The sequence below is a fragment of the Panthera tigris genome, chromosome F3 (genome assembly GCF_018350195.1).
Source record: "Panthera tigris isolate Pti1 chromosome F3, P.tigris_Pti1_mat1.1, whole genome shotgun sequence".
Classification (NCBI taxonomy): Eukaryota; Metazoa; Chordata; class Mammalia; order Carnivora; family Felidae; genus Panthera; species Panthera tigris.
The window spans coordinates 65,483,556-65,505,288 of NC_056678.1; the positions used below are offsets into that span (position 1 = coordinate 65,483,556).

A 21,733-nucleotide genomic window follows, 5' to 3' on the forward strand; every position below is an offset into this window, starting at 1 on the left:
CTTGAAAATAGTGTATCTTTTTCCTCTACCTACTTTTAAGCCTTTTTCTTTTTTGGCCATCTTACACGGTATGTGTGCATGCATTTTGTTGGGGTGGGAGGTGTGTGTGTATATGTTTTGCATGGAGTTCAGCGTCATTCTTGACTCTCTGTCCTGATATTGTCCTCAGGTTTGGAAAACTGAGAACATGTTTCTGCATCTGTTGCTTCTGGTACATTCCATCTCTCTCTCCTGTCTACCCATAACTCCAATTACACATACGCTAGACCTTTCACCAGGTTCTCTATGCCTCCTGTGCTCTTGAATATATATTGCACATTCTTTCTCCCTCCTTGTGCTTCTGCTTGGATATTTCCTACTCACATGCTTCTCATTCAGTGATTTTTTATCTCTAGTTTTTTTCTTTTTTATAGTGAAACTTTTTAAAAAGGTTTATTTATTTATTTTGAGAGAGACAGAGACAGCATGAGTGGGGGAGGGGCAGAGAGAAAGGGAGAGAGAGAATCCCAAGCGGGCTCTGCGCTGTCAGCACAGAGCTCGATGCGGGGCTCAAACTCCTGAACCGTGAGATTATGACCTGAGCCAAAGTCGGATGCTTAACCGACTGAGCCCCCCAGGCACTCCTATCTCTGGTTTCTTTCTAATGTGCTGTTAAAATATTCTATTGAGTTCTTAGTTTCAGTTATTACAGTTTTTACTTCTGATGTTTTCACTTTATTTAAAAAAATATATTTTCCAGTGCTCTGTAGTGGTTCCACAATCTGCCAGCTATTTTCTTCAACACAATAAAAATTAGTTTTTTATTGCTTTGCAACAAATTACCACATACTTTTTTTTTTTTACATGTGGCAAATTTACATTCATTTTCTAATATTCTGTCTCAAATAACCACAGATTTAATAGCTTGTAACAACACAGACATGTTATGTCACAGTCCCCACGGCTCAGGCGCTCCGGGTCCCCCGCTCTCTGTCACGGTCCCCACGGCTCAGGTGCCTTGGATCCCCTGCTCTCTGTCACGGTCGCCACGGCTCAGGTGTTCTGGGTCCCCTGCTCAGGGTCTCAAAAACCTGAAAGCACAATGTCAGCCCAGCCGCATTTCCTTCTGGACCTGGGCGTTCTCTTCCAAATTCACGTGGTCGTCGGCGGATTCATTCCTCGCGGTTGCAGGACTGAGGCCGTGTTTGCTCACTGGCTGTCACCGGAGATCAGTTCCCCCAAGTGCCCACATTGCTTGCCACATGGCCCCCTTGGGAGTCCTCTCAAAACGTGGCTGCTTACCTCTGCAGAGTCAGCAAGGGAGGGTCTCCGTTCTGCTAAGACAGATTTTTATAGGACGTGATGTAAGCATGAGAGTGACATCCCGTCACCTGTCTGTCCTCTGTTGGGAAGAGGCAAGTTACGGTTGTGCCCATGCTCAGGAGGAGACGATGGTCCGGGGGTGTGTATCTCGGAGTTCTCAGAGCCTTAAAACGGGAACTTTTTTGGTGAATCTATTTCTATTGAGTGCTTTCTTTTTTCCTTCTTGATCTTTAGCCCTGTGGTCTTTCTCCTGGTACAGTTAGTGCATCTTCACTGCACCCTGCATGCACAATATCGGGGGTCCTCCAGCCCTCCCCGCCCCCTCCCCGGAGGGGGCCTGGTAGTAAATAATGTAGGACTTGTGGACCCAAAGTCTCTCTTGCATCTACTTAATGCTGCTGTGGTCGCGTAAAAGCAACCACAGGCGGCATGTGGGGGCGGGGTGGCTTTTTTTCTTTTAATTTTTTTACTGTTTATTTTTGAGACAGAGACAGAGCATGAGCGGGGGAGGGGCAGAGAGAGGGAGAGAGGGGCAGAGAGAGGGAGAGAGGGGCAGAGGGAGGGGCTCGAACTCAGAAACCGCGAGACCGTGACCCAAGCCGAAGTCAGACGCTTAACCCACTGAGCCACCCAGGCGCCCTGGGAGTGTGGCTTTGACTAAGAAACAAACACAACTTGAATTATGGTCACTGAAATATGACTTTCATACAATTTTCACGCCACACAATGTTATTCTTTAAAAGTTCTTTCTTTCGATCATTACAAAATATATGGCCCATTACACAGCACGTAGGCCGTGCAAAAACCGATGGTGGGTTCATGGGCCGGCAGGCAGTAGTTGGCTTACCCTGCTGTAAGTGAAAAAGCAGTGAAGATAAATTGAGGCTCTACGTTATATTATCTTCCTCTGTTTTACTTCCCAGCAGGTAGTTAGACGACGGGCGAGAACATATTAATAAGCAGGGATTACGTGAAATTGAAGCTGGTTTCAGTCTTTGTGAGGGTTAGTTTCTTTCTACTTTACCTCTCAGTGGAAATACAGCCCTTAAGCATTTGGAGACCACCAGATGACCAGATGCTCTGCTCTCTCTTTTTCTTTTTTTTTTTTGTTGAGTGTTTGGACCAAAGCCTCTGAGCAACAAATTACAGTTCCTTGAAGAAATTGCAAACAGTGGGTGTCGGGCTGACATTTCTACGTATCCTTTCTTTATGGAATCTTGGCCCCTCCATTATTCACCGACTTAGAAGCTACACCACCTCTTTCTTTATTTTTTTTTATTTTTTTTAATGTGTATTTAGTTTTCAGAAAGAGAGAGAGAGAGACAGAGTACAGGCAGGGGAGGGGCAGAGAGAGAGGGAGACACAGAATCAGAAGCAGGACTCAGGCTCTGAGCTGTCAGCCCAGAGCCCGACGCGGGGCTCAAACCCATGAACCGGGAGATCATGCCCTGAGCTGAAGTCGGACGCTCAACCGACTGAGCCCCCCAGGCGCCCCAAAGCTACACCACTTCTTATGGTCATTAGAACATCGTCGCAGAGATGGAAGAGAGATAATTCCATCCTTCGATTGGAGGCAGATGTGGAGAGTTAGCGGTGGGGGTGGGGGGAGGGGGGAGGACCCTGGGAAGGGCCCCTTATTCCACTTTCTGATTGAGCCTCAGTTTCTTCATTTGTAAAGTGGGGATAGTAATATTGAATATTTACCTACTTCATCATGTTATTGCGAGTCACCCAAAGCCACGTGAAGGGTGCAGAGCGAGAGCAACTTCCGGGGGGACGTCGCCGTCCTCCCCGTCGCCACATGCGACTCCATCACCCGCAGGCGCGTCAGGAGGCTCGGGTCAGAGGAGCATCCGTCCAGACGCCAGTCAGATTCGTGGCAGATCTGGACGCTGAACCTGGGGAAACAGAGCCCCTAGTCTAATGCTTTTGCACCATCACCAGGCTGCCTTCCTGGATCGTCCTCGCCCGCGGCACCGCCGTTGAGCACAATTTCAAGTTAAATTCGGTCTCAGCGGTAGTCACGGAGGACTTCACCATGTCCGGACGTGTGCTACTGTTTCTCCTGAAGCCGGATTTCCCGGTTGGAGTCCTGGTTCCTCATGTATGAGCTCGGTGTCCTAGAGAAAGTTCCACAACGTCTCTGTGCCTGTTTTCTCTCCTGAAGAGGAATGTAGCTACGCTCCCTTGCAGATTGATCGCTAGGATTAGATGAACTAACATATGTACACTGCCCAGTTTAGTACCGAGCAGGTAAGAAGCACGTATCATAAGTGTTAGTAATTATTTTGGTGAGTAGCAGCTGTAAGTACCCTGAGAGAAAAGATGGAGAGTCTCTGAAGATGCTTTATAGTTGAATTACGGATGTGAGGCCAATGTGAAGAGTATGACTAAAGAGTTAAAAATATGTGACGCTTGAGCGCCAACTTTTGCCTAGTTCAAAGCCCTTGACGCTCACTGACGTCTGTGTGGGCTGCGGGTAGTGACACGGATGTACTTCGCGGAAGGTGGCCTGGCAAGGCGGAGGCCTTGGGCGGAACCGGGCCAGAAGTTCCAGAATGATGCAGGGTGTGCAGCGAGCAGAGCAGAGATGGGCGAGATTGGTTAAAAGCAGAAGTCACGGGATGGAAGGGAATACAGTCCGTGGTACCGGAATAGCGTTGCGTGAGGACACGGGGTGGCTACACTCGTGGTGGGCGTGGCACAACCCACAGAGTCAGGTTGCACGCCTCAAGCCGGCGTCACGTCGTGTGTGAACTATGCTTCAATCAGAAAAGGTATAAATGGGAGAAAGACAAATACCATATGATTTCACTCATGTGGAGTTTAAGAAACAGAGTAAGTGAGCAAAGGGGGAGAAAAGAGAGAAGAGAGAGAGAAGCCAACCGAGAAACAGACTCTTAACTACAAAGAACACACTGCTGGTCACCAGAGGGGAGGTGGGGGACGGGGAATAGAGGGATGGGGATTAAGGGTGTACTTGTGATGGGGGCGCCTGGGTGGCTCCGTCGGTTAATCGGCCGACTTCTCTGCTCGGGTCATGATCTTGAGGTTGGTGTGTTCAAGCCCTGCATCGGGCTCTGTGCTGACAGCTCGGAGCCTGGAGCCTGCTCCGGATTCTGTGTCTTCCTCTCTCTCTGCCCCTCCTGCACTCATGCTCTGTTTCTCTCTGTGTCTCAAAAAATGAATAGAAACGTTAAAAAAATTTTTAAAAATAGTGCCCTTGTGATGATCACCAGGGGATGGATCTAAGTGTTGATTCACCATATTGTACACCCGAAACTAATATTACACTGTGTGCTAACTATGCTGGAATTTAAACAAAAAGGTAAAGGTAGTCTTACAAGAGAATTCGAGGCATGGATTGGATTGGTGATTGCACCCTGGGACTTTAAACTGGCTTCCAGTGTGGGGTATCTGAAGGTCAGCCCTCTGCGGACCTGGCTGCAGGGTTCCATGCTTAAATCCTTCTTGGCAATCGTGGCTTCCCTTCTGCCACACATGAAGCATCCTTTCCAGAAGGGTCTTAAGCTCCTCAGCTTTGGCACCAGAGAAATGGACAGAAAGTATAACACGTACCTCGCGGGACCATGGCCCAACCTACCAAGTTTCCAGATCAGCCTTTTCCCCACAGAGATTTCTCCTAATTGCCAAGCCAGCTCTACCTTTCAAAATGTTAATCCCAGGATGAGGCAACGAGCTTGCTGGGTAATGAGGTCTCTTGGCGCTCTGCTGTTTGGATTGTGCCCTCTGCTACCATAGGTCACTTGGGAGTAGTAGGTGCTGTTTTGGGGAGAGAGACCCAGGAGTCTGGACAGGAAGTCCGCACCTTATTAAGAAACCTCAAGCCAGAGTTATTGCTTTGTGACCCAAAGAAGAGCTGCTGTCCGAGGAGGCTGTGGGAATCCAGAGGAACTCAATGTGACTTTTCCTGTCCGTCACTCATAGGCTCAGGCACTGAAGACTGGGCTGTGTGTCCTTCCCTTCCTTTCTAGTTTCTTTTCAGTATCCCCTTCTGGGCAGTATCTCAAGATTAGCCAGTAAAGGGGGGAGTTCCTGTGAAACCAGGAAACCAGCTCTGCTCAGTAAGGCGTTAGTGATCATCAGATAAGAAAATCCATAGACTTTTGGTAAAATAGCACTAGTTTTGCACAGTGACCCAGACTCAAGTAACTGATGGATTTAAAATAATCTCGGGAAGGGCATTGACAAAAACCTGGGAAATGCTTTGTAACTGTTAGTACAAATCCATATGTATTGTTGCAGGCGTTCGGTGTCTCGAGTGGGCGGATGTGACTCTCAGAAGACCCAGAGAAACAGGCTGCTGGTGAGTTTCACTTCCTTGTACTCTGGGACGGTGCTTGTTGATTGTAGCGTAATATTCGTTCATCACGGAGTCAACGGTGATCTGTAGAAGGGGGACCACGATCTCTCGTAGACAATCTTGTGCTTTTTATCCTTTTGGAAATGTGTATGTGTGAACTAATGTAAGGAGGAGGGACGTAAGACTTGAGGGCTCTTTCTTTGGGTCCTATACAAAAGGCTGTCCAGAAATCTAACTTCCGTGAGGGCACGGACCCTTGCTTGGTTATCTTTGTGTTCCTGATACTAGCACAGCACTCACTTCGTGACGTACTCAGCACATTGAACTCCTGGAGAGATGGTTTTGCTTGCATTCAAAACAAAATTTTATTATTTACAGTAGACTTAAAAAAAAATTGGAGACCCAACAAGACAAGTAAGTTCTCTTCCCTGGAGAAAAACTGTAAGATTGGGTCAGGGACAGGCTTTGTTTCCCTCTTTTTGTTGTCATTTATTTGAGAGAAAGAAAGAGTATTAACGCCAAAGTCCACTGCGGTCTGAATTTCGAGGTTTCTGTCCATCTGTACCCTCCCTACCTTTTTGTCTCTTTCCTTCCTCACCTCCATTTCTTACACCCGAGATGAGTAGCCCTCTTCTTGCCAGTGTTTCTCGTCTCCCCTTCCCACCCTGCTCCCCTTTCCTGGTGGCTCTTCTGGAGTCCACCCACATAGTGGTGCTGGGATAGAGTCGTTTCAGGTGATAGTAATTTAGAGCAGATTAATGGTCTGGAGGAGGAAGAAAACAAATATTCTAGGCTACAGGCAGGAGTAAAATCTTTTTCCAGGCAAGTGGAAGGGAGTTATAAGAACTGCCTGGATGCATTTCCATGTATGTGGTCAAATATAATAAGATCTGTGGTTGTCGATGGATGGGTTCCGAACTATCCGTCAAAACCCGAGAACACAACTTGGATGTCACTACAGACTGTTCCCGGCTAGCAGCTGGACGGGCCACTGTGATCTAAGGGAGAAAGAAGATGTTGGGCATCTCTGGGATGGGAGTGCAAAGCAGAACCAAACATCTCATTCTACCAGGTCCACACCCATGTCGGGATAGTACATGGGGCACTACATGGGTCTGGTCCGTGCACCGCGAGAAAGATGTTAAAAGCGCGTGATGAAGTTTGTATGAGCAGTTGGAAGGGAAGTGATGAGAGTTATAAAAATCAAGGCTGGTTAATCACAGGCTCGTTTACAAATCCTTGAAAGCTGGGCTGAAGCCTATTAAAAAATTCTTTGTAATGTTTATTCGCTTTTGAGAGAGAGACAGAGCGCGAGCAGGGGAGGGGCAGAGAGACAAGGAGACACAGAATCGGAAGCAGGCTCCAGGCTGTCAGCACAGAGCCCGACGTGGGGCTCGAACTCACGGACTTCAAGATCATGACCTGAGCCGAAGTCAGACCCTTCACCGACTGAGCCACCCAGGCACCCCCAAGTTTTTATCTTACTTCCAGTCCAGTTAACCTACAGTGTTACATCAGTCTCAGTTGTGCAGTGTAGTGGTTCAACGATTCCATCCATTACCCAGTGCTCATCAATGTACCTGGAGACTTCACCCTTCATCCCCACCACCGGTTTCTCCCACCCCCCCACCCCTCCTCTGGTGACCAGCAGTGTGTTCTCGATAGTTAACCGGGATTTTTTTGGTTTGTTTCTTAAATTCCACACATGAGTGAGATCATACGGTGTTTGTCTTTCTCTGACTGACTTATTTCTCTTAGCATTGCACCCTCTGGATCCAACCATGTTGTTGCAGATGGCAAGATTTCATTCTTGTTGATGCCCGAGTAATATTCCATTGTGTCTGGAATGAACATACCACATCTTTACCCATTCATCTATCGAGGGACACTTGAGCTGCTCACATAATGTGGCTGTTCTAAATAATGCTGCAGTAAACATAGGGGTGCATAAATCTTTTCGAGGTAGTGTTTTCATATCCTTCGGGCAAACACCATCAGCAGATTTTTTACCATTCAGGGGGCTCGCTTGGAACTTGACTGAGGTTGATGCAATGAGGGACCTTGGTTGGGAGACCGTTGCAGTCTCTGCGGAGAATGACATTGTGCCCACAAGTTGGGTGTTGGTAGAAAGCGCAGGGAAGAGGGGACACAGAATACAGCATTTTGGGAAGGACTGTTTTCCGCATGGAAAAGGATGATGCTCAGCTTTCTGAATGGAAGTAACGGATAACCATGGCGGGTTCTTTCGGGAGTAGACACGGGTTGAAAGGCAAGACTAAACCTGCCGCTGTCCAGTCTCCAGTTCTGAGCTCACATGAGATGAGCCCATTTCTATCCCTGTCTCAACTTGAAATATGCAAAATTGAAGGGAAAAATAGAATATCTGGTCCTTCTCTGATTAGGTGAGTTTTATCTCTGCTCTCACACTGGGAAAACCCAGCCCCTTCTTGAAAGGATCTCCTCGGATCTGTTCCATCCTGTTTTCTGCTCAAATTCAAGGAGATAAACCATACCCCTGCAGTGCCTTATCAAACCTTTTCCATGGCCTGAGAGGTTATGTGGTGTGGGGCTTTCAGGAGGACCAGCTCGTAGAAATGCTCCCTTTTCTAGTCTTTCATGATCGCAGGGGATTTTAGGCGCTGGGCTTGGTGAAGTGACCCTGAGAAGCAGAAATCATTACAGGACTCTTCTGAGCCATTCGGCAGTGACAGTGCCTTCTGACAGGTGTTGAAAGGATATCAGCCTCAGATATGTTCTGTCTTTTACCTCGGTTACTGTCCTCACTAGATCCTTCCCAGCAAATCCAAGAGTGTTTGAGGACCAACTTCTTCCCTGACCTGGACTCGCCTCTTCGATGTCTGGGCAAATTATTTCTACTGATCTCCTCTGTACTCAGCCTCTGCCTTCCCTCTGGGATCTGACTCTGCCGCCGATCTCAGGGTCCTGGGGTGGAGCCCAGGAAGAGGTGGATAGAGGCGATGACCGCAGCTGACACTGATGACCGTCGAGGTCCAGGGCATTTGCTCAGAAGATGGACACACTTTTTACCCAAGGCCTTGGGTTAGCCTGTTCTCTTGTACAGTTGGCTCATCACCCCTGTCCTTTGCCCAGAACCACATCTCCCTCAGTGCCAACACCAAACTCTACTGCCGTGGTCGAGCTCCTCTTTGAAAGGAACTCGGGCGGCCGCACAGGCTGGTCTTTGCCGTCTTTCTGAGTTTGCACCTGCTGACTCTGTCCAGCAATATCATCATCATCGTGACTGTTATTCGTCTGGACCATCACCTCCATACCCCCATGTACTTCTTCCTGAGCATGCTGTCCCTCTCTGAGACCTGCTACACTGTGGCCATCATCTGTGCTTTCCGGCCTCCTGAGTCCCCACCAGCCCATTTCTGTCCAGTCTCCTCAGTCCCCAACGAGCCATCTACATCCCAGACTGTGCCACTCAGTTCTTCTGTCTCACCTTTGGCATCAACAACTGCTTCCTGCTCACGGCCACGGGGTATGACTGCTACGTGACCACCTGCAACCCCCTACAGTATTCAGTCGTCATGAGTAAAGAGGCCTGTGTCCAGTTAGCAAGTGGCTCCCTGGGAACTGGCCTGGGCATGGCCATTGTCCAGGTAACATCTGTGTTTGGCCTGCCCTTCTGGGACGCCCTTGTCATCTTTCACTTCTTCTGTGACGTGAGGCCCCTGCTGAAGCTGGCCTGCGTGGACACCCCTGTCAACGAGATCATCAACTTTGTCGTCAGCGTCTGTGTCCTGATTCTGCCCACGGGCCTGGTCTTCTTCTCCTACGTCCTCATCGTCTCCACCATCTTCAAGATCCCCTCCGCCCGGGGCCGGAAGAAGGCCTTTGCCACCTGCACCTCCCACCTCAGAGTGGTCATTGTCCACTATGGCTGTGCCTCCGCCGTCTACCTCAAGCCCAAGTCCCAGGGATCCCTGGGGCAGGACAGACTCATCTCTGTGACCTACACCATCCTCACTCCCCTGCTGAGCCCTGTCGTGTACAGCCTGAGGAACAAGGAGGTCAAGGATGCCCTGCGCAGAGCCGTGGGGCAGAAGCCCCTTTCCTCTTAACAAGGACAGATTATTGGAAGGCTTTTAACTGATTTTGTTTAATGTGTATTAATTTTAAGGCTGTTTCAAAAATGCCTTTAAATATGGGATCAAGAAGGATGCTGGGATGGCTCGGTCGGTTAAGAGTCCGACTTCAGCTCAGGTCATGATCTCATGGCTCGCGGGTTCGAGCCCCGCTTTGGGCTCTGTGCTGACAGCTCGGAGCCTGGAGCCTGCTTCAGATTCTGTATCTGCCACTCTCTCTGACCCTCCCACACTTGCACTCTTGCACTCTGTCTCTCTCTTGTTCAAAAATAAATAAACATTAAAAAAAATTTTTTTTAATTTTCCAGTAAGCTCCTAAACCTGCAGAGGTTAATCCTGAGAAGTTTCTTCTTAGATGCTCCCAACTTAAAACCGGACTTAAAGCCAGCATTCCTGTCTGAGCATCACAGAAGGTGAACACGTGCGCTCTGGTGCAAGGCAGGGTCCTTTCTCCCTCATCCTTCTGTGCACTCTGGCCCTTCTATGCCAAGGAATGAGCATACCCTGACTTCCAGACACAGCTCCTGCAACGCCCAGAATCACCCCACGGGGTGACCCTGCATGGGCAAAATATCACTTGTGAGAGTATCACGGGGTCTGCTGGTTATGAAGGGTGGGGCAAGGCAGTGGAAATGAACAAGTTCTCCAAGTCAAGTTAACCTGTCTGACTTTGCACAAAACACTAGCTAGCACGTGAAGTCAGCCTGGAGATCAAAGACACCTTTGCCTTCATGTCCAGATTTCTAAACATAATAGCACCAGTGCCTTGCTATGAGGATAGTCAAAATTATTTTCACAATGTTTGGCTTAGTCATCCTGCTTAAATCCAGATAAAAAGCCATTAGGTAGAGATCTGACGGCCGGGGTCTCACTCTCTTCTGTCACTTGTACTCAGTGGATGCTGTGCTACCCTACCTGGATTGCTTACCTTTGGGCCCCACACATCTGTTCCCCCAGCTGCTGGGAGGCTCTGAGGCAATAGAGGTCAGTTGAGTGGCTCTTCGGAAATTGCTCTTGGTGAAGAGCTACTTTCTCCAGAGTCTCACACCTTCTGCCAGGGCAGACCGGCCGCAAAGACTTGCCTACTTCCGGCTGTAAAGACTGGCCCCCGTCCCTCCAACTAAGATGATTAAAAAGGGCCCTCCCGGCTCCAAGGCTCTCATCTGTGAGCCGGTTTGACGTACATCACATTTCAGCTACTCCCCCTGCCAGGGTCCGCTGCCTTCACTCTCACACGGGTGTTGATGCCGAGGGCACTCTCTGGGCAACCTGTTACATTTCAATCAGTTTCAGAGTCTGTTTTCTTTTTCTTTCTTCCTTTTTTTTTTTTTTATGTTTATTTATTTTTGAGAGCGAGAGAGTATGAGCAGGGGAGGGGCAGAGAGAGAGGGAGACAACAGGATCCGAAGCAGGCTTCATGCTCTGAGCTGTCAGTACAGAGCCTGACTCGGGGCTGGAACTCCTGAACTGCGAGGCCATGACCTGAGCCGAAGCTGGACGCTCATCCGACTGAACCATCCGGTTGTGACCATCAGAATCTGTTTTCTGAGGATCCTAATCTGCAACAGTTTAGCTTCCCATTTCTAGGACAGTCCTTGGCAAGCAGAGAGCCCAGATTTTTAGCCTTGATATATTCTAGTGAAGGCAGGAGGCCAATGGCTTCTATCTTTTAATTAAAAAATAATTTCACCCTATTAATTGAACTATGCTTACTTGTGGCTCAATTTGGTTGGTTGGAAACTGGTGAAAAAAATTTAAATGTGAACTTTTCTCAGAATCCACAAGAAGTTATTCCTTTATCCTCAGCAATTTTCAGTTGCATGGCAGCTTTGAATCTGCTTTCAATTACCTCGCAGTGAGATTGCTGACCACTCTCGGTGATATTTTTAAAATTTCAAATACAGGAAAGGCTAAACGTGAGGCTATATCATTCCAGTTTTCAGGAAGGGAAAGAGTGTGGATGCTCTAAGTGATACGGACAAGTCAACTTGCCCATGATTCTGGGCACATTTTTAGGTAGAAGTTTTGGGATGGGGATGCCATGGAGATTGATGAAACAGCAAATGGGATTTGGACTTGGTAAGTAACTGCCCAGAGCAGGGCCGACAGCTTAACATAGGAAGACAGCACTGTTCTCTGAGGTTATCTAGGGACCCAGGCTGGCAGGTGCCTCTGGCCTTCTCAACATAAAGCTCCCATCTCTGGGTTCAAGGAGATGATCCTGTTGTCCTACTTCCCATTTCGTGAGAAGAGAGAAGGAGCAGGCTCTGTCTTCAAGCACTCGGTTCCCCAGCATACTGATGAGGTGGGTCTTTTGTCTGAGTTTCCATGCTTGAGGTGACCGAGGGAATATGTCTTTCCTTGGCCACCAGTAGGGAGTTAACTGACTTGATTTTCGAAAAACCAATCTCTATTGAGGATTCATGATTTGTGGCAGCCGATTTGGAATAGCAACTATGGGAGAGAAAATTTGCTCTATGAACTGGCTTCGACCAATTTGGTAAGAGACTGGAGGTAGCAGAGGAGGCCCTAAGAGTGAAGGGGGGTGGATTATTTCCATTTTAATCACCTGTAAGATATACATGCTCCCTCTCTGGCATAGACAAAGTATTTTATGTATATAGAAATAAAAACGTCCTTTTATTTTTTATTTTTTTAATGTTTTTATCTAGCTTTGAGAGAGATTGCATGAGCTGGGGGGGGGGGGGTGGGCAGAGAGGGAGAGGGAGACACAGAATCCGAAGCGGGCTCCAGGCTCCGAGCTGTCAGCACAGAGCTCAGCGCGGGGCTCAAACTCGTGAACGGTGAGATCATGACCTGGGCTGATGTTGGACACTTAACCGACCGAGCCACCTAGATGCCCCGAAAACATTCTTTTAAATGCCATATTTTGGAGCCCCACTAAATATTTAAGCCCTAACCACGTTTCTTACGGAACAAGAGATGTATGAAGAAGAAGGAGATAGGAAGAAATGAATGGTAGACATGATTCTCAGACAAACCTGAAATTCACGTCCATGGAAGAGTACGGTGAAAACCATGTGTGGAGGATGAAGGAAACACTCACACTAAGAGCTTCTTGGGGATGCGTTCTGAGCCTTGGAGCCCGTGTAGTCACCACATGGGAAATAGGCTTCCGAGTAACGGAGGACAGAACGTCTGGGCTCAAGGGAGCTTAGAAGCCACCCAGTCCAAACCCCCTCTTTTTACAAAGAAGGAATGGAATCTTAGAGATGGGCAGGCGGCTTGCTCCAGTCACACAGCTAGTTCATGGCGGCTTGAACGTCCAGGTATGTGCTCTAAGCAGAGCTCTGGCAAGCTCGGGTGGGGACAGAAGGGGAGGTGAAGGTGAATTGTGGTCCGCCAGAATCTAGAAAATGCCTCAGAAGTTGTGTCTCAAGCTGATCAAGCCTGGACTTTCTACGCATGTGACATATCCCTCAGCTCTTAACTCTGGCTCATTTGGCCTCAGATCCTCAGAGGAGTGAGTCACTTGCTCTTCTGTCTGATGTGTACGAAGCTGTGTGTAGGACACTGTGACGGAAGAAGTTGTCTGTGAAAGTGGTGGCAAGACCATGGTCTCAAGGCTGTAGCCTAAAATGGATCTTGTCTTTTCTTAAAGGCAAGGGAAGTGTCTGGGACAATACCAAGGGTCCTCCCGTGGGGAGTTTTCCTGTTTTTCCTCTTTCTGTTGCAGGAAACTCATAAGGCCCGTTGACACGAAGCCAAGTGCCCAGGCTGTTCAGTGGGAATCTGGTCATTTCTTACGTGTCTGAAATGATTTGGGGGAGAAAAGTAGAAGTGGTATTAAGGAGGTTCATCCCAGATACCTGTATTTAGAAAAAGAAAAAACCAAAAAACGCCAATAGTTCTCTCTGCTTCATGGTCCAAAAACATCTTTTGGAGAAAATGGGACTTGTCAATCTCGTGCGTGTTTGTGAACCATCCCCCCACCCCCACCAGATTCACTTCCTCCTGATGTTAGTAATTGTTCTACAATATAGTAAAGTTAACAGGTGCTCTGATCTCTCGTTGACTGTTGTGAGCTCACGGTCAGTACTGCTAATATATGTTGCCTCTCTTCCCTAACGCCTCCTCCTGGCACCCAGGATAAGTGTGTCCGAGGCAAAGGTGGTGTGGGGGCGGGAGAGCGAATGTTGGGTCTTTGCCTGAGATCTTTCTCAGTCCTGGGCTGTTTTTCAGAGCTGAGAGTTCCGGTGATTCCTATTTGCTGGAATTTCTCCAAGTTCAGGTGCTATAAGAGGGTTTTCACGACTTTGGGAGATAGCAGAGAGAGAAACAATCACAGGGAAATCTCAGACTGAGCCTCATCCCCAGGGTCCTAAGGCTCAGGATGGCCCCAGCTTCAGGGCAATCCAAGAGCTAGAAGCTCAAAAAGGGTAAGTCGAAGTGGGAGCAGAAAAGTGAGTGATCTCACCGGCATGCTCCCAGGTCCTCATAGGCCTGGTCCAGATTTACGATAGTCGGGAGAAAGCCTTCCTCATCTGGGACTGTATGGTTCTTGCCTCTAGAAACAAAAAAAGAAACTAGCAAGCCTCAAATACTTAGATGCACCATGTTACCTGGTTTCATACCCCTTTTGTTCAAGTTGGACTTCTCTCTTACAGACGCTAATAAATGAATATATTCATTCTTTCGTTTGTTTAAGTGATTTTTATTGAGCCCTTGCTGTCACATGCCATGTAAGCAGTTTCAGGTGGTTTAATGAAGCAGGTCTGTAAAGCCTTGCGTCCAGACGCTCCCGTGTGCGTTGCGAGCTGTGTTTGACCACGGAGAAGCAATCGCTGATGCCAGAAAGAGGTTGCCGTTGCAAATGTTTCCCAAGCAGCAACATCAGTTCTTTTTGGCGTCTGGCTTGGGACGTGGGTCCATAAGGTTCCTGCTCCTCCTGGTCGTCTTAATCTTCAAGAGCAGGGTCAGCTGCTGCTGGGTCGAGATAAACAGCCCCGTGTCCGCAGCAAACAGAAGCACCACCAACGATGGGATCACAAATTGTAGCCAGTGGTATTTGCTTTGGTGCTCCGCAGGGGAATCTGGATGCAACAGGAAACATACGTCATATGAGGAATCGAAAAATGGGGCTCAGGGCTTCATCCTCCCTGAGAGAGGAACCGGGAACGGTCCTCTGTCTTCCAGCGCTAGCATGATATGCTGGCTGGGACCCGAGGGCAACACTCATGGACTTGGGTTCCTCTGCCTATGCTTCCTGGAGCCCCGGGACTCCTGAGACCTTCCCTCAAGCCCCAGCCTGTAGCTCCTCTAGCCAGTGTGCCCAGTGGGGAAGGTCACAGGAAAGGCGATCTCTTTATTGGGGCTCACAGGTGCAGTGGCCCACGTCTGACTTGAGGGTGGAAAGGAGATGGCGAGGCTGGGGAGGGTGGAGGTTCACCAGTGCCTCATTTCTGAATCGTTCATCATTTACCGCGTGCCCGTTGGGGGAAATGAAGACACTGGGCCAGAGCCTCTTTAAGCTGCCTTCCAATTTCCCTCTCTTGTTATTCTGGTTACAAGATACTGATTTTTGTGATGATCCTAGAATTATAGAGCTCCAGAATATTACAGCCAGAAATCCCGTAGAGATCACCTAGACCCGTGGCTCTCAGCACTGGCTGCACAAGACCGTTACCTGAAAGGGCTTTTAAAAATACTGATGCTCAGTCCTCCAAACCAATTAAATCAGAATCTCAAGAGATGAGATGCAAACGTCGGTATTTTTAAAGTTCCTCAAGGGACATCTAGACCAAGCCCTTTATTTTACAGATAAGGATACCAGAAGGCCAATGACAATTAAATAGCACTTAGGTCTCAGGCTGGTTAACAGAATATTGACATTAAAGCTCAATTCTGGCTTCTGGTCCCATGCTTTTTAAGGCATTAGTATGAGCCACGTCTGCTGAGCAAAAGGTTGAATTTCCTCCTTGCAGGGCAGGTAGTCCAAAGGCTCCCTCTCTTTTTAGAGTTTGGAAAGAGCATCTTCGTATTTGGCCCTAGAGGCAGTGCACCTGCCGGGGTCTCCTCATGAGGCTCTGTCTCTTCACCACCCAGTCACACAGCCCACTGGTGTGTGGGTCTCCGTCCCCAGCCCTCCTCCCCAAGTGTGGCGTCTTCAAGCTCTACACCACCTGCATTCCCCAACACTGAGCCTCCCTTTCAATTTGATAACTAGAAGTGTTCTCCCCGGGAGCCACAGAGGACTCTGGGATTGAACCATTGATCACGATCCGTTATGCTTGGGTGGTGCTTATTAACAGGCTAGACATCCATTTCACAAATATCCCCTCATTTAGTCTTCATGCTAATTCCACCAGAGACTGAGAGATGTGCTGCCCACCCCGGGCCTCCTCCCTGCAGGCCTGTGGGCTGGACAAGGTGCCCCGGCTGTCCCATTCTGCATGCTGCAGCCACTTCAGGCTCGGGTGTCCTCCCTCTCCCTTCCCCTGCCGTGGGCTCCCCTCCTTCTTTACCATCTCACCTTTTCTCACAACGATGTTGAGGAAGTTAGAGGTGTGATTTTGCTTCGAAATCCAGCCCGTGCAGTAGTAGGTGCCGCTGTCTGTTTCTGTGGCATTGTTAATGGTGATGTTGTAGTTGTCATACCAGAACTGGAGGAACTTGCCATTCCTGTAGTAGGTCACTTTTTTGACATTCAAATTCCTCCAACTGTGGCACCTGATGAGGAAGGACTCACCCTCCAGCACCACCTCAGTAGAGGCCTGAATGAGCAGCCACTCTGAAGAGCGGTCGTTACGTTATTTAACGGCAAATGGATGGATAGACACAGAGAGACAGAAAAAATAGCAGTCATGCAGAGTCTGCGTCAGGAACCACGTTTTATCATTAACCCGTTTCTTGGCTCAGAAGGGCAAGAAAAAGGAAAAACAAAATCACGCTTCGAGTCTGTCCTCTATACTGATGAATCCTCTCGCCTCCTGAAAAGGGAGTCTGGGGCCATGAAACCACTCGGACATCTCTGCTGAGCCTGTCCACGGAAGGCTCGAATGCCAGTATTCCCTACAGCTCTGTAGACGCCAGTTCTGGTCACTACTGGGTAATAAGACTATTCTGTCCAGGGAGTCCTCGCCTAGGGGCAGGTCTCTTTCATCCTCCCGTCTCTTAGGGGCTCCCTAGTTCTACCGTCAATCATAGTTGGCTCTGAAAGTTCCCCAGCACATACATGCCCATGTTAATTATGTGTGTAGTTACTCACTTAATATCCTCTTCCTCATTTGGCTCCATACTGCAGGAGGCCAGGGACCATGTCTGATCCTTACATTATATCCCCAGTGCCTAACACAATTACTTCAGAATTGGTAGGTACTCAACGAATACTTGTTAACGAGGAGTCTGTAAAGTCTAAGAGTTGGGTCGTATGGCGAATGTCACCGTGAGAATTGACAGGCATTCACCGAGGGAGAATTTGGAACAAAGATCTGGCTAGGCTGTGCAGGGCACAGTTTATTTAGTAGTGATCCTTAAGGATTTTCTAGAATCCACTCCAAGGAAATAAAGAAGCTATCCCCTGCTGCTTTCGTTTGTGTCTGGAATATGCATAGGGATGTCACCACACCTCTTTTCACTCAAGAGAAAGACATAAAGTAGGCTTATCCTTTAAAGTATGTTTGCATTAAAAAATGTAAAGCCAAATATATCCATGACCTAGCCATTTAAATGAAGTCATTCTTTGGTTCATCCAGCATTTACTAACTAGCCCGCATGTGCCTGAACGTGCTGTCCTAGTGGTTGGCAATAGCAGTCGTGAAATTGGGGCAAACATAACATTTGTTCTTTAGTAAAAGTGGAAGTCGTGAGGGATCTATGTGGATGTCTTTCAAAACTAAGAGAGCAACCTGATATCCAGGTCATGGCTCGTGGAAACGGTTGACCAAATTTGACCTTTTGATCCCATTTCAGATATTCAGCTCCTTGCAGTGTTCACATATCCAACATGCCGTGTGAGCATATCATATACATCTGCCCCAAGCAGGAAAAGAGGGGTGAGGTAGACTGGAAGGATCCCACTGGGAGATGGGAGATGGCCAGAACCCCGAAAGGAGGTGGGGCCACGCAGGAGTAGTGGAAGGAGACAGGCAGGTCTTGAGACAGAGACCCTGAGTCCCACCCCAGTGCACCAAGCCCCGGAATAACTTGATCTCTCCCCATCTCCGGATGGGCCATTCCTCACATGGGGGACTCTATCTTTCCATAGTCCTGGAACTTACCACTGAAGACTTTCAAGGACACAGGTTTACTCAGGATGGATCCTTTGTTCCGACACCTGTATTCCCCACTATTTTTGGTTTGGGCTTTCACGATGTCCAAAGTTAAAGTTGTCACGCCCAACTTGGTCTTGTTGTGGTACCACACAGTAGAGTTGAGTTCAAGAGAACTGTTCTCTTTACATGTAAGAGTCACATTGTCTTCTTTCAATATGGGAGTCCATGGTGGATTCAAGGACACTGTAGGTTCCCGGGTGTCTTTGAGAAGATCAAATTGTGGGAAGAGATATAGAGGGAGTGAAAAGGGCTCCAAAGTACAGATATGGCAATAGACAGTTAGTGGTCAGTCTACCCTTGTACGGCCACTAATAAGAAACAGGAAGGAGGAAACAGTGTTGTGGCCCCAGGGAGTCCCAAACTAGGGGGAAAGACGGGACACGAGTTCAACATAGGGTAACCACTTCAGTCCTCCTGATTTCCATGCCAGTATCTGTCAGCGAGGACTACAGCCTCTGGTCAGGCAGAGACGATGTCTATCCTGTTCAGCCCTAGCTCAGCACAATGGCTGGTACAGAGGACATGTTCATTAAATATTTGCTGAGTGGATGAACGTGTGAATAATGGATGAATAAATGTGTTAGACTAGCTGAAACAGTCTCTCCCAGTTCTAAATTTTTATGACTATTTAACTGTGAGTGGATATGGAGTGAAAAGTCCACATCAATTCTGGAAGGAAGTGAGAAGCACCGGGAGAATCAGTCTTAATAGGTTTTCTGGAACAAAGAGATGTGGTACAAATTTGACCAAAGCCTGGGAAGCGGCCAGTGGCGATGAGGTACAGAAACAGAACTGGACTTGGACCCCAGGGGATTCTGTTAGAAGCTGGCCCTTGGTCAGCTGCGCGACCCCCAGCAAGCACTTAATCAGGCAAAGCCCTCAGTTATAAAATGGCGGCAATACTAACCATGATGATGATGCAAGTATTGAATGAGGTTGTGTGGCAGTGCCTGGGCAGGGGTGGGGCAGGCTGGGCAGGGGTGGGGCATTTAGATGTTCTGCTGACATGGTTGTTGGCATAGAAAGGGGTGGGGTGCCTCGAGACAATGGGGTGGTATGTGAGCAGGTGTTGAACGGGGGAAAGAAGGCAGGCGGGGAGGGAGTGGGGCTCAGGTTGGTCAGGGAGGGACAGATGCCTAATCATTAGAAAGCAGAGGTGGTGGGGTGATGGGAAACAGTGTAGGGGGGAGTGTGCCCAGCCACGGTGAGACTGACAGAGCAAGGACTCACTCACCTGCTGACATGCCATCTGGATCTGCAAAAGTTCAGAGAGGACAAGTTAGTGTCTCTGTCCAGTCTTCTGGGACTCCCGAGGATGGGGATCTGGGGGTGGTGATGAGGTCTACATCCTTGGAGTTTGTTTATTTAGAGAGAGAGAGAGAGAATAAGCAGGCTCCGTGCTGTCAGCGTAGAGCCCAACGCAGGGCTCGATCCCATGAACCGTGAGATCCTGACCTGAGCAGAAATCAAGAGTTGGACACTTAACCGACTGAGCCACCTAGGCGCCCCCAACATCCATGGAGTTTTAAGGGGTCAGCCATCTTCTCAGGAATCTGACCCAGGGAGAGAAAGAGCTTCTCTCTTTCCTCTGCCCTCCCTCCCTTGCCCTCTGGGAGATGCCAGAATGACTGCAAGAACGGGCTTCTGGCTGGCTCCCCCTTAGGTCCTGCTCAGCCCAATTTGCTCTGCTCCCAGCTTGTGTCCACTACAGAGTCCCCGGGAGATGCCCTGTGGTTTGCACAGAGCCCAGAAAAGTTCACCACGAAAACTGCCAACGTTCCTACCCCGGCCGCTACCCAGACCCACGTCGGCCCCTCCAGGAGGGGCCGCCGAGCCTCTACTTACAGAGGAGGAGCAGCAGTGCTGTCCACAGCAGAGCAGGGCCTCCCAGGAAAACCGACATCGCCTCCCTGGCTCCCAAATGCCGACTCGACGGGAGAGACCTAACGCCTTAAAATAGACTTAAAGCCAGAAAGGAGAAGGAAATGTTTTCTGTATCATATCTGGTTAACTCATCAGCTGCGCCTGGGTTTGCTTTCTTCTCTGGAGATAATATTCAGAGTAGCACCTAATTGGGCAATTTCATATTTGCCTCCTAGCACACTCCCTTACTGGGGCCAGAAATTGCTGACATTCGGTCGTGGTTCTCTGGAGCCACCATCACTCTTGTTACCTAATTTCCTGCTGGTCCACGAGCCCGCCAATCCTCCCGTTTTCATCCGATTCCCTGAGGATCCACTCTCTGAGCAGCCAAACCGGGGCTGTTTTCAGAGACGCCTCTTCTACTGGGTCTTGATGGGGCTCACAACACAGGATGACAGATGTGAGACCATAGCTTCCAGGGTCTGGTCTAGAATTTATTTTCTTTTCCAGCGTCTATCCATTTTTATGTTTCTAATCTTCCAGCATGACCACCCTTTCCCCTTTCAGCCCATACCAGCTCTCTTCCCCCCGGGACCCCTTCGACCAATTACTCTGTGTTTTAGCTCTAGGCCAGAGATGCTTGCCTTCTCGCAGGACTTGGTATTGTTGACGGATGCTGGAGATGATAGCTCCACAAATGTCCATCGTCTTTGACATTCACAGGGTGAATTTTATTTTATTTTACTTTATTTTATTTTATTTTATTTTATTTTATTTTATTTTATTCTATTTTACTCTATTTTATTCTATTTATTTTATTTTATTTTGTTTTATTTTATTATTTTATTTTATCCTATTTTACTCTATTTTATTCTATTTATTTTATTTTATTTTATTATTTTATTTTATTCTATTTTACTCTTTTATTCTATTTATTTTATTTTATTTTATTTTATTTTATTATTTTATTTTATTTTATTTTATTTTATTTTATTTTATATTTTATTTTATTTACATGCAGTATTTATTCTATTAGGTCCTTGCCGAAACTCTGAAGCAGGCGGGAGAGTATGAAGTTAGCTAGGCCCACCTTGCTAACTTTCTGTCCCACCATGCTTTTCTTTACAGACTGTTGGAGTAAGTCTCCCGAATCAACCATAAAGATCCTCCGCAGGCAGACCTAACCAAAACGTCTAGCTTCTATGGCATTAGAGAATTTGGGGCTACAAAGATTTATACATAGAAATTTCCAGATAAGGGAGGCTGGTGACTGGTTTTAGGCCACGTGGTGGCTTAGTGACAGATCTTTAAAGAAAACAGCAAGTCATTTTGAAAAAAGGCAGATTGTTTGGGTTTAAAGATCTGAATTCAAATACTCCTAGTATTTGTCATTAAGGTTTACCTATAATATAGGGACAATAACGGCCTCAAGGTCACAGCTTTATTGTGAGGTGTAATAAGTTGATAAACACGTGAAGTGCATCACCCAGTGTCTAGTATGTAAAAGAGGCTCCATAAGTAGGTCTTCTCCTTCTTTAGTACCATTATTAAAGACTTTTAAAGGGAGCCGGGGTGGCTTAGTCCGTTAAGCATCCGACTTTAGCTCAGGTCATGATCTCACAGCTCGTGGGTTCGAGCCCCTCGTTGGGCTCTGTGCTGACAGCTCAGAGCCTGGAGCCTGCATTGGATTCTGTGTCGCCTTCTCTCTTTGTTCCTCCTCTGCTCGCGCTCTCTCTCCCTCTCAAAAATAAATAAATATTAAAAATTTTTAAAGACTTTTAAGAGAAACCTGCATTTAACTGGACTAAGGCAAATGGTCACCCTCCTTTGTTTGATAG

The 21,733-nt window shown here is 47.9% G+C and overlaps 2 protein-coding genes across 2 annotated transcripts; one reads left to right on the forward strand and one right to left on the reverse strand.

Annotated features, from left to right (window-relative positions):
* Nucleotides 1-3,793: 3,793 nt before the first annotated feature.
* LOC102962151 (olfactory receptor 10J4-like) lies at nucleotides 3,794-9,714 on the forward strand. The gene is made up of 2 exons (XM_042975723.1): nucleotides 3,794-3,870; nucleotides 9,030-9,714. Exons 1-2 carry the CDS (start codon nucleotides 3,794-3,796, stop codon nucleotides 9,712-9,714), a joined length of 762 nt encoding a protein of 253 aa, XP_042831657.1.
* A 4,687-nt stretch (nucleotides 9,715-14,401) lies between these two features.
* FCER1A (Fc fragment of IgE receptor Ia) lies at nucleotides 14,402-20,039 on the reverse strand. Its single transcript, XM_042975562.1, has 5 exons — nucleotides 19,878-20,039; nucleotides 19,267-19,287; nucleotides 17,979-18,233; nucleotides 16,232-16,489; nucleotides 14,402-14,792 (listed from the first exon to the last, which is right to left on the reverse strand). The coding sequence occupies exons 1-5, from the start codon at nucleotides 19,933-19,935 to the stop codon at nucleotides 14,593-14,595; spliced, it is 792 nt and encodes a 263-aa protein (XP_042831496.1). The 5' UTR covers nucleotides 19,936-20,039; the 3' UTR covers nucleotides 14,402-14,592.
* Nucleotides 20,040-21,733: the final 1,694 nt, after the last annotated feature.

Bases quoted from the DNA above. Each gene is read 5' to 3' on its own strand.
- LOC102962151 (XM_042975723.1), top strand. From the start codon at position 3,794: ATGTACTTCGCGGAAGGTGGCCTGGCAAGGCGGAGGCCTTGGGCGGAA. The intron at 3,871-9,029 runs GTGTGCAGCGAG...ATTTCTGTCCAG, and splicing joins AAGTTCCAGAATGATGCAGG to TCTCCTCAGTCCCCAACGAG.
- FCER1A (XM_042975562.1), bottom strand. From the start codon at position 19,935: ATGTCGGTTTTCCTGGGAGGCCCTGCTCTGCTGTGGACAGCACTGCTG. The intron at 19,288-19,877 runs GTAAGTAGAGGC...GAACTTTTGCAG, and splicing joins AGCACTGCTGCTCCTCCTCT to ATCCAGATGGCATGTCAGCA. The intron at 14,793-16,231 runs GTGAGATGGTAA...TGTTGCATCCAG, and splicing joins CAACATCGTTGTGAGAAAAG to ATTCCCCTGCGGAGCACCAA.